We start from the raw sequence: 17326 nt of genomic DNA, 5'->3' as shown, positions 1-17326 counted from the left end.
CAAAATCACTCTGACACAGTCATTGTGTTCATAAAGTCGCCCTCTATTCAGTCAAGGGAATCAGCAAAGCAGCCATAACATTTGTCTCCCGACACTATAACGACAGTTTTGGGCCTCTGGTCTCTTTGCAAGAATTATTCACTATCTTCAAACGCAACTTTACAAATGCTTAAAATGTGCAGTGAAAATGGGATGTAAAGCGCAGCGTAAATTCTCATTAGAGTGACACAGAGATATTGGTGCAGCAGCTTTAGCTGCAAGATAGTAATCAGGTACAATATCAAGCGATGTAATGTCTCTTGTTTTATATGTGAAAGCTGAAGCTCTACCCTCTGAAGGTTAGGCTGCATGGCGTCTCACATGCCCACTATATCCTTGGACATTAGTAATTCTAGGCTTGTAAATTGAAACAGCGGGAAGGAATTGCCACTAAAAGTGGACAACTGTAATGCAGGTGTCTAATGTGGAAACAACAACAAGACAAAGAGATAAAGTGGTGCACAAAAAAGCACAGAGATCTCTGATAATGTCTGGGACTGAGTCCCTATTAGGTTTGCGGTTCTTATCTCCATCTTACTTGTTTTCATCCTATACCCCACCATCCCATTAAGCCAAATACAGATCCAGAGTGGATGACAGATCAGCTGAAGTCATAGCAGCACCCTGAAGACTATCATTCTTATTGGGGGCTTCCCCTCTCCAGCCTCCACACTACAGAGGAGTCATTACTTCCAACATTGGTTGCACTCACCTGTTTTAGATTAAAGCAAGAAAACAGAAAAGCTCCAATTGAAACAAATTTTGTAAATCTGAAACTGAATTGTAATCCACTGCATGCCTGGAATTCCCTATCTGCTAGAATAGCACAAACAGAGCAGGAGAGAGAGACAGTGTGGGTGTTTGTGTGTGCACGCATGTATATCTGTGTGTGTGTGTGCGTGTGCGTCCGAGCGTGTGTGTGGATCTTGTTCATGGCAAGAAATCAGCTCAGTTTAGCACATAATGGAAATGTGAATAGCCCAGAGCGCCTCTCTCCCACACAGGGAGAGAACTGGCTGGGAGCTGGCTGCAGCTTTCCAAATCCAAACAGTGAAAGGGAGTTAGCTAGGTTAAAATCCTGCCTCCTTTTCTCTCCCACCCCGGAGCCATTCACAGCTTTGCCCATATATTACTCAAACAGGTCATCCAAACAGGTCTCACTAGCAGTCTGAAAACATATTCGCACACATATGCACACGCAGACTGTGCACACTGTTAAGTATATGCACACTTGTGGGTTCAGTGGAAAGGTGACGTTGCACATATTATGACAGATGACATTGTCTATATGGCTTCTGTAGCACAACAGCCCCAAAATGTTGCGCTTCATTTAACACAAACTCTACCTTTTTCAGTTGCAACATTAACTCATTTTCACATATTCCACAAAAGGTTACCAACCTCAATAGACACTGCGGGACAATTCTCCCATTTTTCTGTCATGCAACACTGAGATTGCTTTGACCACGGCGATACCTTAGCGCCCCGGGGGAAACGATGAAAAGTCGGGACTTACATGCCACTTCTAGAGATGCGTTCCGGCTTACGGCCTCTCCCATATAGTTTCGGGCCACACACACGTAGCTGCCATCATCCGGCTTGCTCCGCCGTCCGTGGACGATGCGTAGGAAGAAGAGGGAGCCACTGGGCAGCAGCATCCGGTGGGAGCGGAGGTTGTCACGGTCGGTCTCCACACGCTCCCCGTCTTTGTACCATTCCACTGTGGGGGTCGGACGGCCCTCTGCCTTACAGTTGAGGGTGGCCGGCTCCCCTTTAGACACAATGAGGTCAGAAGGGTGCTCCACAATGCGGGGAGGGAAGTCTTCCTGGCGAAGGCGAGACCCTAAAAGGAAACACGTGTAAAATCTATTTACACACATACATGTAACAGCAGCATGTTTAGAATAGTGGAAGTTAACTATTTATTGACAATGATTGGGAATCTCTAAATACCGTCTGAAGACTAAATCATGTTAAACCCAAGAAGCAAATCCGAATTCTAAAATAGAAAAGCCAAGCTGGCTTCTTCACTGAAAGAAATACATGAGGGAATGTTTAATTAGCATACTCCCAGTGATTAAACAACATGACAGGCAGAAAAGCTGTGAACCTCCTCATCTTCACTGCTTTTTAAAAAACAGTAAACTGTGGATCCACACAGACTTGTAAATGTGATTGGTTGAATAAAAACGGAGTATAATTTCATCACAGTCCTTGGAAGCGATGTTGATTAGCATCAGCGCTTACTGGCTGCACTATATACCGTGTTACTACACCCGAGCCTCCATATTTACTTTTGCAGACAGGAGCTGAGGAGTCATTACATCTCATTAGCTTTTTCATTAACACGTTCCATCAAACACTGACATCATCAAATATGTTGTTTCAGTGGGTGTATAGCATTGACTGCTACACTGGATCTGCACTGTAATAACAAAGGATATGCAAAGTTCTCTTTCCTTTCTTCAAGGCGACACTGCTATATCACCATGAATAAATATTTAGATTTAAACCTCACTGTTTGACAGTCAATCTTCAACAAATGTCACAACTTAGGATGCCTAATCCTGGCCATCGTGATCAGAATAATTTGCGTACGCACAACCCTTTTTTTCCCCCGAATTTATTGTGTCCACGTGATCACCTTCGCTCATTTCAATGCCATTTCATAAACTCCACCTTTAAATGTCACAGAGGAATGACCCAAATGTAATGGCACTGTGTTTGTTTACCGACGTGACAGCGTCACAACTCTCATCTGTTTCACGGTGTATGATCACATTATAATATCTGTGGTAAAAAGGTCTTGCTTTTGTGTTGCGCGCGTGCAAACAAACCAGGCGAGCGGTGTTTGAATGTTTGAAACAGACTTTTTTTTTTTGGACGCTCATGAGGCAAATAATTATTTAAGATATAGATAAATAAAAATGTTACATGGCCTCCTGTCTTTTCTAACTCTGACGGTGACAAATCATACAAATTGGAAAGACAACCATGGTGATTGCCCGCTAAACAACATCCAAAATGAATTCACAGACGCGAGTAGGATTGATGTGATAGCCTATAATGTTAAGAGGTTTGTTGACAAAAAGCATTCCATTAGCTAGCACCAACACACCTCACCATGGTGAGACATTGTTTTTTAAAAATGCTTTTAAAACTCTATATGTCTCCTGAGTAATAACCTGTGAGCATCGATCAAGACGTATAAACAAACACACAGTTGGTGGAACACTGACTTCTTCTAATTGGTTGTCCCATTACCCGGGCCTCCACTGTAGCAAATATACAGTTTGAGGCTTGTGCTGACAGACAACAGAATTTAAATTAGATGGTTCATGTCGTGCTTGGCACACTGGCTCAGCGGTTGGTACTGTCATCTAACAGCAAAAAGGTCCTGTGGGGTCCTGTCAGTCTGCTGGCCCTGTGATGGACTGGCATCTCATCCAGGGGGCTTGCCTGCTTTCTGCTTAATGCATGCTCCGCATGCACCATGACCCTGAATGTAAATGAGTGGGAACGGTGGAAAGATTTGAATTTTTTATGCAACTCCTTAAATTAAATGTGTATATTTAACTGCCGGGGTTATAAAGTCAATTATTATTTGGCAAAAGATTTAAAGCAAAGCTTCCCGATATATTCAGATACATTTAACTTTGGCTTATATGACACGTATAAAGTATTCCACCTCCTTTCTCCACACACATGCCTCTCCTTTTGGGGAACTATCCATGGTGCTGAAGTAGAAACACAAGCCTTGCAGAGGGAAACTGGCCATCCCAGGGCTTATAAGCAGGGACCACTCTGATAAAAGTCAATTTAAGGTGACAACTCTCCTCCAGTGGAGCTCAGAGGAACTCAATTTGGGCTTATAAATGAAAAATCATTTGACTGTCAAGCAATAGGCACTTGTCATTCAGGTAGTTTCTTTCATTTGAAAATCAAGTATGAGTTTTTGGCACAAAGTCACTCTGACCACAGAAAATCTAAAAACAGTAGATATAACCGTCTGTGTGTCAGAAATGACACTGAGCTCACACTACAAACTCTCATCAACATGCTCTCAAATGGATCACAGTTTACCTACATTGTTGCCACAGGCAGCCAGACAGATAAGAGCAATTAGGGATTATGTGTGCCTTCCCTCCTCGCAGATGTTTCGCATAATTGACAATGGAATTGGTTAGACCAAGCAGTTAGTTTGTTACACATATCTGCAGAGGCTGGCACAAAGCAATGCAACATTTGGATCCTATTAATTTATGAAGATTTCTATATATAAATATGACAACAGGGTATGCAATGTGGTGATTCAATTCAAATCAACAGAAAAACATGAGGCAAGCCAAACATTATTAACTGCTGTCTGTCAGCCGCAGTCAAACACAAACAGCAGCCTTCGAAATGACCTTAAGAGTTCAATCACAACCGCCTGAACATTATGCCAACAACAACAGAACAGTAATGAAGTAAATGAAAATCAGACTCATTCTACAAATACTACATCACCTGAATAACTCAGTTTTGAGCAAATCCACACCCACTTTGTGTGCTTACACCTACACTACCTTCACTCCAGTGAGTCAGATAGTACACAACAGCTTCATCATGGGAACAACAGTTTCCTGTGCAAAATCTCAGGTGCAGCTGTAGCATTTCTTTTTCATTTTTTTTCCTTCTCTTCAATGGCACATGCTACGTTTCACTCATGGGTCACACAGTAAGCTCCATCAGCAATCCCAAGCATTAGGCTGCACTGTATGTGGCCCAAGATAAAGAGGATTAAAGCAAACTATGAACAGGGTCTGAAATGGTATAAATTGGCACCACTTCTGGAGGAACATAAGCAAAGCATTTTTTAAGGTTATTACTTTTATATAGTTTAAAAAGAAAACGCTTAGATACAATTTTTTTACTAATTTCAACAATACCTGTAAATAAACACACGTTGAAGTGTGTTCAATTAAGCCCTCTAATGAATAAATGAGCAACTTTGGTTAATCAATTATACAGTTGGTCTGGATAACAATGTCTGATTAACTAACCATGGCACATTAAGATCCGAAATAGACATGCAGGAGGCACAATACAATTTAGTATAAGTGGCGCACGGCTGTTTGTGGGTGATGAGATGGTGTGGGGTCGTGAACGCTTCAAGTCGGACCTCAGTTACTTTCTCTACATCCTAAATCACGTGTAAGACAATATGTCAGGTGATTGCAGTGTGCGTGAACTTACCACGAGTCTGGGTGTACAGAAGTCCACAGAGAAATAAATACTGTAGAGGACCCATTCTGGCATATTGGCCGCGTAAAAAGCTATCGGCGCATGAATTCCTCCTCCAGCGAAAAAAAAAAGCAAACAAAAACAACAAACAAAAACAAAACAACCCCACAATCAATTAATCAATCGGACTTTGTGAGGATTTGAAGTCAGTGAAGTAAAACAACAGCCAAAGCAGTTTGTTTGAGCCGCTGGAGCCGGATCGCTCTCATTCACATGTCCGTTGCTCCTCTCCAGGAGCGCACCAGTAACACGCTGTGGTCCGTCGACTCGCCGACACGTTGGCAATTTCTGCAGTCACCAATTGCAAACATCACCGCCGCCCAAAGACACTCCAGTTACTCACGGCTCCTCCGCCCGACCGCATTCTTCCCACACTTTTAGGTTTCTTTCAGCGGGTCCGATCGCGACCAAAACGCGCCCATCTTTACGCGGGACAAGTTGTGGGATGAAAAGGTGGAGACGGGATACAGTCAGTCAGTCAGTCAGAGGTGAGTGGATGCAGCACAGCCCAGCCCCTTTCCTTCCCTTCCATCCTCTCCTCTCCTCTCCTCTCCTCTCCTCTCCTCTCCTCTCCTCTCATTCTGAGCGTTTATATTCTAGTCCCTCTTTTTTTTCGTTTCAATGAAGGAAGCTGCTTCGGTCACTGAGCCTTGACGGGGATATATTTGAAAATGAAGCTGCTCCTACAATTTTTGCTTCCTTTCTTGGAAAACATCTCATTGCCATTGTATTTTAATTTTAATGAAGCAACCTGAGAATATGCATGGGTGCTCACAACGTGCTGATTTTCAGTCCATCAGCACTACCTCACACACATGCTGTACAGTGTATTGGCTGACAGCAAAAACATGAAAACAAATATAATGTATTTCTTCATTTGCTAGATGCCCTGGCTGACACATCCAGGATTTGAACCTGAATCCAACAAGATCACAACCCAACCCAAAATTCCACTTAAGGTTTTTGTCATTGTTTCTACAATCCCATAATTTCAATCAACATTTCTATTTCATGTGGAATAAAATGTATATACCATATCATCTTTCTTTTAAAGAAAGGCACAAATAGTGCCAGTCTCATACAATAAAAAAAAAAAAAAGTGCAAATGGCATAAACACTAGCTCAACAATAGAGCATTATTTCACTGGAATGTGTAAACTAATCAGAATTTAGTTAAATCAGATAGCTGACCTAAAAAAAATAGTTTTCATTTAATATTGCTACAAACACAGCACCTATGTATGGAAGTACATACATTTTCAAACATGTTCCGGTGAAATTTATTCTCTATGCACACGATTTACACCCTGCCGAACATCTGTGAACTGACTAAATACAAAGCATATGATTTAATTTACGAGTGTACATTGTCGCACCAATATATACCTGATCTGTTTTTTATGTATAAGACAGAGAAGGTAAATTTGAGAGACACAGCATTGGAAAGATAGTATAATGGCATTCGAGGGGAGAAAAAAAAAAAAAACACCGGTAAAAAGTGACACCACTAAACAATACTCTATACATCATTACCTTGTTACTGTACTTCTCTAGGATTATAGTTTCTGCTCTTTTAAATCATAAACATTTCATTGGACAGTTCTCTTCCATGTGCAACCAGACCAGAGAGAAGAAAAAAACAAACACCACCATGTCATTATTATCATGCTACTAAGCCAGATTTACCTGCTATTGGTGTCATTAATAACATTTGAAACAGCAGTGAGGTGGAGTGAAGTGCTTCGGTTATATTGAATACTGACACTTATATAATGTCTCTAATCCAATCAGCTTTCTCTGTCGGAAGTAACTGTTACAATCAACTGTATATCCCAATCAATTTACAAAGGGCCAATTAATGGTGCATTGATCTTACAGAAGTGCAGCATCATTACTGTGAGCCATTGGTTGATTTTCAACATTAAAACAAAGTTTTGGTTTGAAACATTCGTGCACACATCTAACTAAAGGTGTGTATACAATATTTGAGGCATCATCCCTTCCTGTGGTATGGCTTCTAACTGTCTCTCTTCCCACCTTCAATCCCTTTGAATTCTGTGGATCAATGGACATCAACCTACCAAAAACACCAACAATGTGCCGAGTTAAATCATTTAAAACGGAGCTGTCCAGGTTTTCATGTTCATGGTTGAAAGAGCTATTAGAAAAGGTGCACAGCTGTGAAGAAATGACACGTCATTCCCGCCCACAGGCTGAAGTGCTTCTACCGCCCTGGTCGTCAATACTGGTCAATATTGTCGATAGCATTATAAATGCGGCGCCTCGCCGTGAGATGAGAAAGAGATAGGCTGTATCAGGTGCTATTGATCCACAGGGTGAATTTAAACCATTTTTGGCACTGTGTTCACAGCAGTAGATCGACTAATAATTGTGGACAATGACTAAATTGAGTCTGCATGAAAAGGGGTGTGTGAATTGAACACAATCATTTAAATTGGATAGATCTCATTTATCAGACAATTTTGCTTTAAATGGAATTTTCCTGTCAAATTGTTCCCATAACCTCTCGTTATAATGTTGTGTAGTCTTTTTTTTTTTTTTTTCCTGTAATGCGTTGCCTCCATAGTGCAAACCTTTATCAAAGCCGGCGCAGAAACAGTGGCATTCAAGAGAAGGGGGCACATTATATTAACAGTACAACCACAATGCACTTTCGGATTTTATGCTGAATGTGACCTTAACCACCGTGAGCCCTGTCTCTCAGAAGTGCAAAGAGGAGATAATAAATTGGCTTTTCAAGAAATTAATGACCTCACAAAATCTGTCAAGGTGAACTTTAATGACGTGCAGAGGAATCTTCAAGAACACCGTTAGCGCTAATTGTACCAAATGACTTTATATACACAGTAATGACGCTATTTATCATGACAATAACAAAAAAAATGCCGCTATCAGTGTCATTCCTCTTCTCGCGGAGCCTCGGAGAACTTAATGTCACATATTCTGTGCCTTGTGAACACTGTGAACAGTCACACAGAGGACTATCCACAAGCTCTATTCATTAAAGTAAATGAATAACCATATGAAGAACACCACTCTGATTTAGCAAATTAAGGAGATGTTTCTAAGATTGTAGTGCTTTTATTAAATGCCAAACATTACAGAGCCGAGTTTTATGACACAAATTAAAATTCCATCTGAAAACAGTACATCTGGGGAGAGTACCCTCATGGGAGATTGAAAATACCATTATAATGGAGAACCATATGAGAAAAGGGCACTTGGCATAGGTAATTGTGTAATGGCATTTGATGTCTAGCATAAGGTCAGAAAAGAAATACATTTATCGAGTGAGGCGATTTGATGTTTATCTTTGAAGTTGAATAAGATAAGAGAGGCAGAGAAAGACCCCATCTCCCATCACACACTGAGACAGACACGTTTCCAGGCAACATGGGATTCAGCTGCCTTCCTCTCCTCACACACATACGCACACGGAAAAAAACCCCCACAAAATCAAAAGGACTACCGAGCCTCATCAATCTACCTCTCTCTCGCTGTTGATCACACATAGGAGACAGTGTCAAGGTCAGAAGTTTTGTCCGCACCATTACCTACTCATAGCTGTGTTTGTCCAAGCCGGTAGTGTAACAGATGGTGTGTGTGACAGCGTGTTCGACACCAGGCAGGCTCAGCCTTACCCGGAGTAGACAGAGTAGACATGTGTCCTGACCACAAAGTCCAAACCCGCATACGTGACAAACCTCCGTCTAACACCTCAGGGTGCTCAGTTCACAGGCAAGTCCTTCAGATTTGAAGCAGCGATTGGAACATTTCTATTGTAACTTCAGTTTATGAGGTAAAAATGCAATTAAAAAAAAAACAAAAAAACAAGAAGCTGCTGTTTTCTTCTTGAGGAATACAGAAATAAAAAAATAAAGATGACAATACACGTTATTTATTCTAGATTTATCCTTATTTTTTCTATTTTTCCTGTGATTACAATCTTTTCATCAAGCAGATAAAGGATAAAACACACATTAAATTAACAGGAGGAAATAACAAGGAGTAAGAAGAGAGGAGTTGACGAGAAATGCATATTCAAGCAGAGTCCCAGTGTCGAGCTCCAGCAAAGGCAGCCATCAATTACAAGGCAGCCGTAAGCCATACTTTTCACAAACATATTGAAACCAACAATTTGAAAGAGCCATAGCACAATTATAAGAGAATCAATACGGCAGATTACTGGTTATAACTCATCGTTTCAGAACGCAGATCACTGAGGTTTTTGGGATCTCAGGAAATGACAACAGATACACACTGCTGTACATAGAGATCATTTACACTGCGACGTATGATCCATAGTGTCTTACATCTTGGCTTTTTGTGCTTGAGGTTCGTCTCTGCCTCGCTCATCTTCTCTCTTTGTTCACATTGGCTGAGTTCCATGAGTTATTCTGATCGGGTGTTGGCATGCTTTCATGGATATTAAGGAAGCATGATCTCAGATTACTTATGAATACAGCATGAGGTAGTCACTGCTACTGTGACTTTTCACAGTTGCAGTCTTTGGAAGATATAAAGATCCACACGGTTGTTTGAGGTGCTACTCTTACGTGGGGAACTTTCCTCAGAAAAGAAGCAAATATATGAGTCGGACAGCATCTGGTGGTTATTGTGATTATGACAAAGGAGAAGGGCCATGTGATGAGGAGGTTGGGGTAGGTAGATGGCTCAAACATGGATCTTTACCCCATATTAAGTGATTAGTGTTAGATAATTAGATTGAGCAAACCTTTTCTTATGGGTTAAGACTGTCTCCAAGAAAATTTATAGTTAATGCTGGTATATTTTTAGATAGTATAAACATAGTCTAATTACTGCTACACCTAATCAATATTCTTCCATGTTGGTTAGACATAATGTTGGGCCAACAGACGGCCCAGGAAACAATAATCAGTAAGGCGCAAGTGACTGAAAGCGCTTTTCATTCCTCGGCATACCTGTGGAAAGCTGCTGAAATAAGTGGCAGGCTAACACATGCAATGCCTGAAACATATTCCAGCCTGCTAATTGGTCAGTATTAAAGAATAATTATGGAAGTCTGGAAATGGTCCAAGATGTATACAATATTTACATTTGCAAGAATCTGCATGTCACCAAAGCAGTTCATGTCTTTAGAATCACATCAACGCTAAACATGCCTGAGCTAATATCAAGTCTTATATTTAGGCTCCATTTATACAACGTTTTCAAATGAAAATGGAAAGTTTGAGTTGCGTTTTGGGTGTCCATTTACAGGAAAATGGCACTCAAAGCCACTGACAATGCACATTTTTGAAAATGGCTCCCAAGGTGAAACTTTTCGAAAAGGCTCCTACTGCCTTCGTGTAATTGGGGGAAACCACACCTTTTTGAAAATGCACAGCACTGCTGTAATAAGTATTTCTGCTTCAGATGCGCGAGTAGATGGACAACAATGGCGGCCTCCAGAGTAGCATGACTCACAATCCATGTTCTTCTGGGACTTCCCTCATGACATCATTTTCAAAACGTTGCCATGTAAACAAGGAACGTTTTTGAAACATAAACACAAATGCGATGCGTTTTCACTTGCAATGTTGTGTAAACGGGGCTTTGAACAACAATTGTTTGACCTAGAAGTGAAAAAAAAGACTATAATATAAGTCTACTCTTTGATTAATTCCTCAAACAAAATCAGTTTGAATTGAAAAAAAAAAGAAAAATCAGCTTCATGTACAGTGTCAAACATTCCAATTCAATTATTAGGCAATTAATTATAAAGCTCAAAATTATTTAATTGAGTTCCACCGCTATCATTGATACAATGAACAACACTGTGCCTATGTAGTCCTGTTGGTGAATCTAGAAATATGCAGTTGTACGGTGGATCACCTGCAGTAACTGAACTGACACATCGAAACACCCAGAAGTCGACATAAACCAGCTTCATGGGAGCTGAAGAATTACACTATTTTAATCAGTGTGTTGCTCTAATACTTAAAAGACCTCAAATTTAAAAGATACACTCATACATCTCACCACATCCTTATGGTTGGTCACTTCATGTTAAGAATGGTTACAGGTCACTAAATAACAAATGATTGTGTATACAACACTACAACTGCCTTGCTCATAAACATACAATCAATTAAAATAGTAAAATGTGGTATCTAAGATTGCATTTGCAGTTTACCTTTGACTTTCTTAATGACTGTGGAACAACCCATAACTGGCCATGCGGAACTCTTATTACTTTACTAGAATTTGCCGTCAAATCAAATCAGGCATTTGATCCGCATTGCTTCAATTCATTGAATTCATGTGTCCTGTTTCCCATTCATCTTTTTTTTGGCATGCATTGCCATCATTTGCTCAGTGTTAATGAAAGCTGACATGTTGTATGCACTGTAGTTTCACTGTGCTCTCATATCTGAGGTATTTCCATCTACTGTACCCTTTCTCTCCACTCTGATAGCCTACAGGTCAGTGTGGAGCTGGTGAAGTGGGGCCACGGTGCATCTTCTCAGCCTGGTGTCCATTGATTGAAGATCTTGCCCTTTTCCTGAGGGCCTCCCGTTCGCTGCATAAGTTCAGCCTTGAATTTAAGCAAACTCTACTGACCTTTGAATCTTAACTTCTACCTTTTTGTTATATGTATTACATTCATGGTTGCTACACATCATCCATAACTGGTCATCAGCTTGAAAAACTGGGATTTTTTTTTTTGGGGGGACAAAATCTAGCGTTTCATTCTAACAGTGCCTTTAATGCACTATCATTAGTAAAAATACACATGCATTCATGGGAAATATGTTTGATTTTTGTTTGTCTGCATCAAATTGCAAAGATCAAAATAAAACTTTGATGTTTTTGCACATTATATATACATAAATGCGCACTCTAAAAATGTCATGCTGCTTCGGTGAGCCCAGAATGGTACACTGTTGCCTTAAGGCGACAGAGGCAATTTCCTGTAATAGTAAATTATTGCCTTTAGACAACAGTTGCATTTTGAATTACAGTTTGAATTATTAACACCATAAATAAATTGCATTAACTATTTAAAGATTATTTACTCACCTATTACTGTATGTCTCTCTCTCTCTATATATATATATATACATACTTTTTTTTTCTGAAGGAAAAAGGTGACTGTAACTTTCAGACCATTTTTGCAGAGCAAAATTGAAAAAGTGCAAAATTTCAATGGGGCGCCATGTGTGTCAAATTGAAGCATTGTTATTGGTTTCCTGAGCTCCCTCTCCTTTCAAGTGTTGCATCATTCAAATGGATGTATTGTGGAGATGTGACAGGCCAAAAATGAGTGTGTTTCCTGAAGCCAACGCTGTACTCTGGAGACTTAACACATATGAGGAGCAGGTACATGGTGCAAGGCTTGTAGAGGATGTATGTACATCCTCTCTCAAAAAAGCTGCCCTCTACCACCCATGTCGACAGGCCACAGTATGCCACCCCATCTGCTTTAAGGCAGAGGGTATTGCCCCCTCACCCCGGACTGTTGCCCTATGTCTCATTGAGTTTGAGGAGCCAGATACCCTGCTGGCTCCGAAGTCTGCAATGCAAAACAAATACCACGGGAATAATTGTCGCAGCTTTGTATCCTGCTTCCTGTGCTTTTCCCGCGTCAAAACTGGACTTTAAATCTCAAAAGTGTACCATACCTCTCGGGACACTTTTGAAGGACTCTTAAAATCAAAGCTAAACATCACAAGACATCTCCTCTCAAGAGACAGTTTTCTTTCTTGGAGACGAGTGGCGTTGTCAATGCATTACGATCACTTTATTCTCTTGCAGTGGGCACACTGCTTCCTCTGGATAACTTCACGGTCCACAAAACACTATTGAACTCCTGACTCACCTTGCGAGAGTGGAGAGAAAAGGGCCCAATCCAACCAACTCCATTTAAATGCTTTCAAGGTGAAAAAGGCCCCATTCAGCTTCTGAAAGAGGTACTTCGGGGGAGACGCTAGTGGGATAGCTCTCCAGTGGTATATAGACATGGAGGAGAAAGAAAAAGGTTCGTGTTTAATCAGGCGCAGGGACATTTACACCATTTGTTTTTCCTGCGGATGAGCACAGGGAAAAAATAGAAAAACAAGGAAGAAAATGCTGAGAGCAATATGAGGTAAAAAAAAAAATATAAAAATCCTCGTGAAGCAACATTTTCGAAATGGCAGATAATAGACTTCTCCCATGCGTGTAAACATTGCATTTCCATAGAAATGGCTTCTTTCTGTGTTTCAAACGGGTAGTCATGGGTGAGAGAGTTATATGGCACTCACCTCTTAATCTTGTTAGAGGCTTCGAAAATAGCGCCGGTTCTCCAGTTTAAAAAGGAGAAATGCAGTCGGACAGAGAGCACGAGGCTGATTCGGTCAGTTTGTTTCTGCCTCTAACATACAACTGGGACAAAACAAACAAACATTTAATTTATTCTCAGCAAAAATGTTCTTGTGATACGGTACAAACTGGATTTCACGCTTCAATTACTTAAAAAAAAAAAAAAGAAAGAAAAGAAGAACATGGCACTTTAACCACACAGAAAGAAATACACTAGTTTGATTCTGGGTTCAGGAGTGTTTCTGTGTGGAGTTTGTATGTTTCCCTTGTCTATGCAGGGGTTTTCTCTAATGTTTGTAAACATTTGAGGTTATTTAGTAATTCTAGTTTCTACATAGACCTGTTCAGTTTGTACCCTAAAACATACTTCCGTGACTATCCGCTCTGGAAGTTGTGATTTATTGTCTGAAGTCATTTGGATATTAGGAGGATTAAATAAAAGGTGCTATCAAATGTGTATGCAGCTTCCACATTCAAATGAGCATATCTAAAGTGTTTTCTTTGGACAAGTACGCTGACATTCAAATTTTGACTGCAATCTTTTCTCAGGCGCATTTATGAGCTATTTACTTTTGCTCTAAAAATATGCTAAATTGTAGTAAAAAAAGGCTCAATTGTATCCTTTGATGCATTAAAAAACTGACGAAAAAGCCTTTTTTTTCCAGGAAACTACGAGGTTGACTTGTGTGCATAGTTCAAACACATAATCAAGAGTAGATTAAATGGGGGGGGGACAGTTTCTAACTAAAATGTGACTCAAAGAGTCTGACTCTCACCCCCACAGTGGGGAGGAAGGATCGGCCTGCCAGCAGTCCTGTCCTCAAACCCATCGAACACTTGTGGGATCAGCTTTGGCGTGCTGTTCGTGTCAAAGTGACCACGAAAACCACCTTGGCTGTGACACGTGCTGCTTGAAGAGTGGGATCCAACCCCACACCAGTGTGTGACTGGGCTGGTGACCACCATGAGGTGGCGGAGCCAGGCTGATGTGGGTGGTTCTTCCACACGCTCCCGTTTGTTCAATGAATGAATTCATTGAGCCAACCACAAAGAAAAGCTGTTTGAAGATTTGGCAAATTTTCCAGACCCACATACTCCTGATTGCTGGTCTTCCCATAAATCCTCGCGAATGTGGCACCAGTGAAAATCGACGCAAACAGTCTGTCCATTGTTATTGTTCCAAGATTTATTGCCAATAATCTTCCAAACACAAATGTCCTTAACTTTTGTGCGTGGTTCAGTTTTTCCTCCTCCAATATGTCTTATTGAGGAAACCATATGATTTCAAACTTTATAGGCTATGAATGAACAATAAAGCCCTTGTGCCAGTTTGCTACTCTAATTTGACGACATTCTTCCTCCTCTTTTGTCCTCACAGGATTTACTGTGTGACTGATTTACTAAGTGTGTCAGAGTTAAGACCTGTCTCTCATTTGGTTTGCAAACAGGATTATGTCTTCAAAAATATTTCACAACATATCATGGGTAAAATATATGTATAGTCTCAACATCTCTCTAGACCTTCTCACTTTAGTTTCTGTGAACATTGAAAGTGCAATAAATTAGCCTTCAGCATCCAGGTTGAAATCCTCATCCAGATGCACTTCTTTCATGACATCCACGTGCTTAATGTTTGATTAAACTGGGTTTGGAAGAGACCAACTATTTCTATACGATCATGAATATCCACTTCTACCAACAACCATCTGCTGTGCACAATTTGTGCATCTGTTGCAAAACAGGGACAAAACATTGCAATTGGATGGGGCAACATGTACTCAAAATCCAGGTGAGTTGCTGGTTGCTGATGTATGATGTATGTTCTTGCATGTTTGTGCAACTAATCAGGGAATGTCACTATCCAGTGAGCTATAAGGAGTAACTTGACTTTCACTTTCAAGTAGGACTCCACGTTTTTTTTCTGCAGCTTCAGTTGTAACAATTACCAGTAAGTCATTTAGAAATCTGAAGTTTTGTTGGTTTTCCAACATATGAAGTTGTGTAGTTTGTATCTTTGAAATATGTTAGGGATAAATAGCTCGAAATGCCTATGACATGAGAAAAGCTAAAACAAAAAAAAAAAAAAGAAAGAAAGAAAAAATACAGAGCTCAGGAAGCTTTCATGGTAATCTTTGTGCTTGATACTCACAAAAAACTGCTCCTGAGAAAGGATTGAATTTATTACCTCCCTTCTCACTTCGACGCGCACGCATCTCATCACCTATATTTTCTAACCAAATACCTCAATAGAGGTCGGAGTGTGAATACATTCATTTTGTGAATAAATACAATCAATAAAACTACAGTTTTCAGTGGAGATTAGTCATCATTCATTTCAGCCCTCCATCACACGGTGATAATTCAAGTTGGAGGTGGCAGTTATAATTTTTAAATTCCTATATGTACAACGGGCCGTTTAAAGCTTGTGTTTCATCAAATCCGAACAGCACTTTCCTGATAGTTTTATTGACAAATAGCACAGCCCAGGGATTCCAATTCATAAGAAGAGCAGAGCAAACCCTGATGATGGATGTGTAGTAATAATGCGAGAAATCAGAGCTAGACACTGCGCCTTGTTTCATCGCAATAGATGTGGGACTTTATGCATCACTGTGGCATTTGTATGTGTGGGCACAGTCACGAGAACATAATAACTCAAGAACAATACATGCCAGAAACCTAATACTTACACCACAGGTTTCCCCTAGAAACCTGTCATACACTCCTCTATAGTAGATGATCTGATTAGATTTTGGAGGCCGTTTGGTGCATAAATTTGCATTTCTTTTGAGGGGAAATACATTTATTATAGACTGTCAGGCTCAGACAACACCTCCATTTCCGCAGACATGGTTCTTTCCTGCAGGAGTGGCAGGCGGCTCCCGTTAATGGGGTCATGTGGTCCGAGCCGAAGAGAGCTCAGGTGTGCCAGGAAGTGGGAGCAAGAGGAACAGTGAGTTTGACTGCTGATTTTGTGCATCACTTGAGGCTCTCTGTTTTCTGGTCAATCTTGTGTTTGTCGCTGACCTAAAGTCCTGAGGGTTCTGGGTAGTGACCGAAAGAATGAGGTTGTGGATACAAGTGACTGAGGGTTTAAGACCTCACTGTGCGTGACAGAGTGATGGATTTAGTGATCCAAAAGGACCTTGGTTTTGTTGTTGCTCCTTCACACTGGCAGCAACTCTGAAGCAGTTCAGGCTGCCACCCAGAAGCTTCAACATATACATATATATATATATATATATATATATATATATAATAATAAAATAAAAAGTTATCTTTGAAACACATGCATGCCTTAAAGAAACAGTTTGTCTTCTGACACATACTATTTTTTTGCTATATTTTTAATAAATCTACCTCTCTAATCTACAAGTTACTGAAAGCATGCCCTTTCCTCGACCTCCGAAGGTGCTTCATAAATCCCCTGAAATGTCGGGTTTTCAATGTTTTTGAAGAATCAATAGTTGCCGTTTCCTAATGATGAAGACGCTGCCTTGTGGTCGACTCTACTAACCTGATAAACAGTTAGCAGTCGGTGCAGCATTACCTCTAAGTCTGTCCACAAAATTCCACAAAGTGAAGCTGCTGCTTTTCAGAGGAACTGAGTGAAATAAATCCCCATTTACAGTCCTGGTTGGGAGCCTGGCACATA

The 17326-nt window shown here is 40.5% G+C and overlaps 1 protein-coding gene across 1 annotated transcript in view; it reads right to left on the bottom strand.

The window, feature by feature from the left end:
* LOC308121839 (roundabout homolog 2-like) overlaps positions 1-14637 on the bottom strand; it is a gene marked incomplete at both ends in the record, with an annotated part of 78020 nt that extends 63383 nt beyond the window's left edge. Inside the window, 2 exons of the mRNA XM_080483365.1 lie at positions 1556-1882; positions 14448-14637. Of these exons, the coding sequence (XP_080339491.1) occupies positions 1556-1882; positions 14448-14637 (517 nt within the window). The remainder of the gene's footprint in view (positions 1-1555; positions 1883-14447) is intronic.
* Between the last annotated feature and the right edge of the window lie 2689 nt (positions 14638-17326).

Source organism: Lipophrys pholis, assembly GCF_963383615.2.
Source record: "Lipophrys pholis genome assembly, chromosome: 16".
Classification (NCBI taxonomy): Eukaryota; Metazoa; Chordata; class Actinopteri; order Blenniiformes; family Blenniidae; genus Lipophrys; species Lipophrys pholis.
Note: the sequence above shows the minus strand (reverse complement) of the source record. Positions and strands in the feature narration are given on the sequence as shown.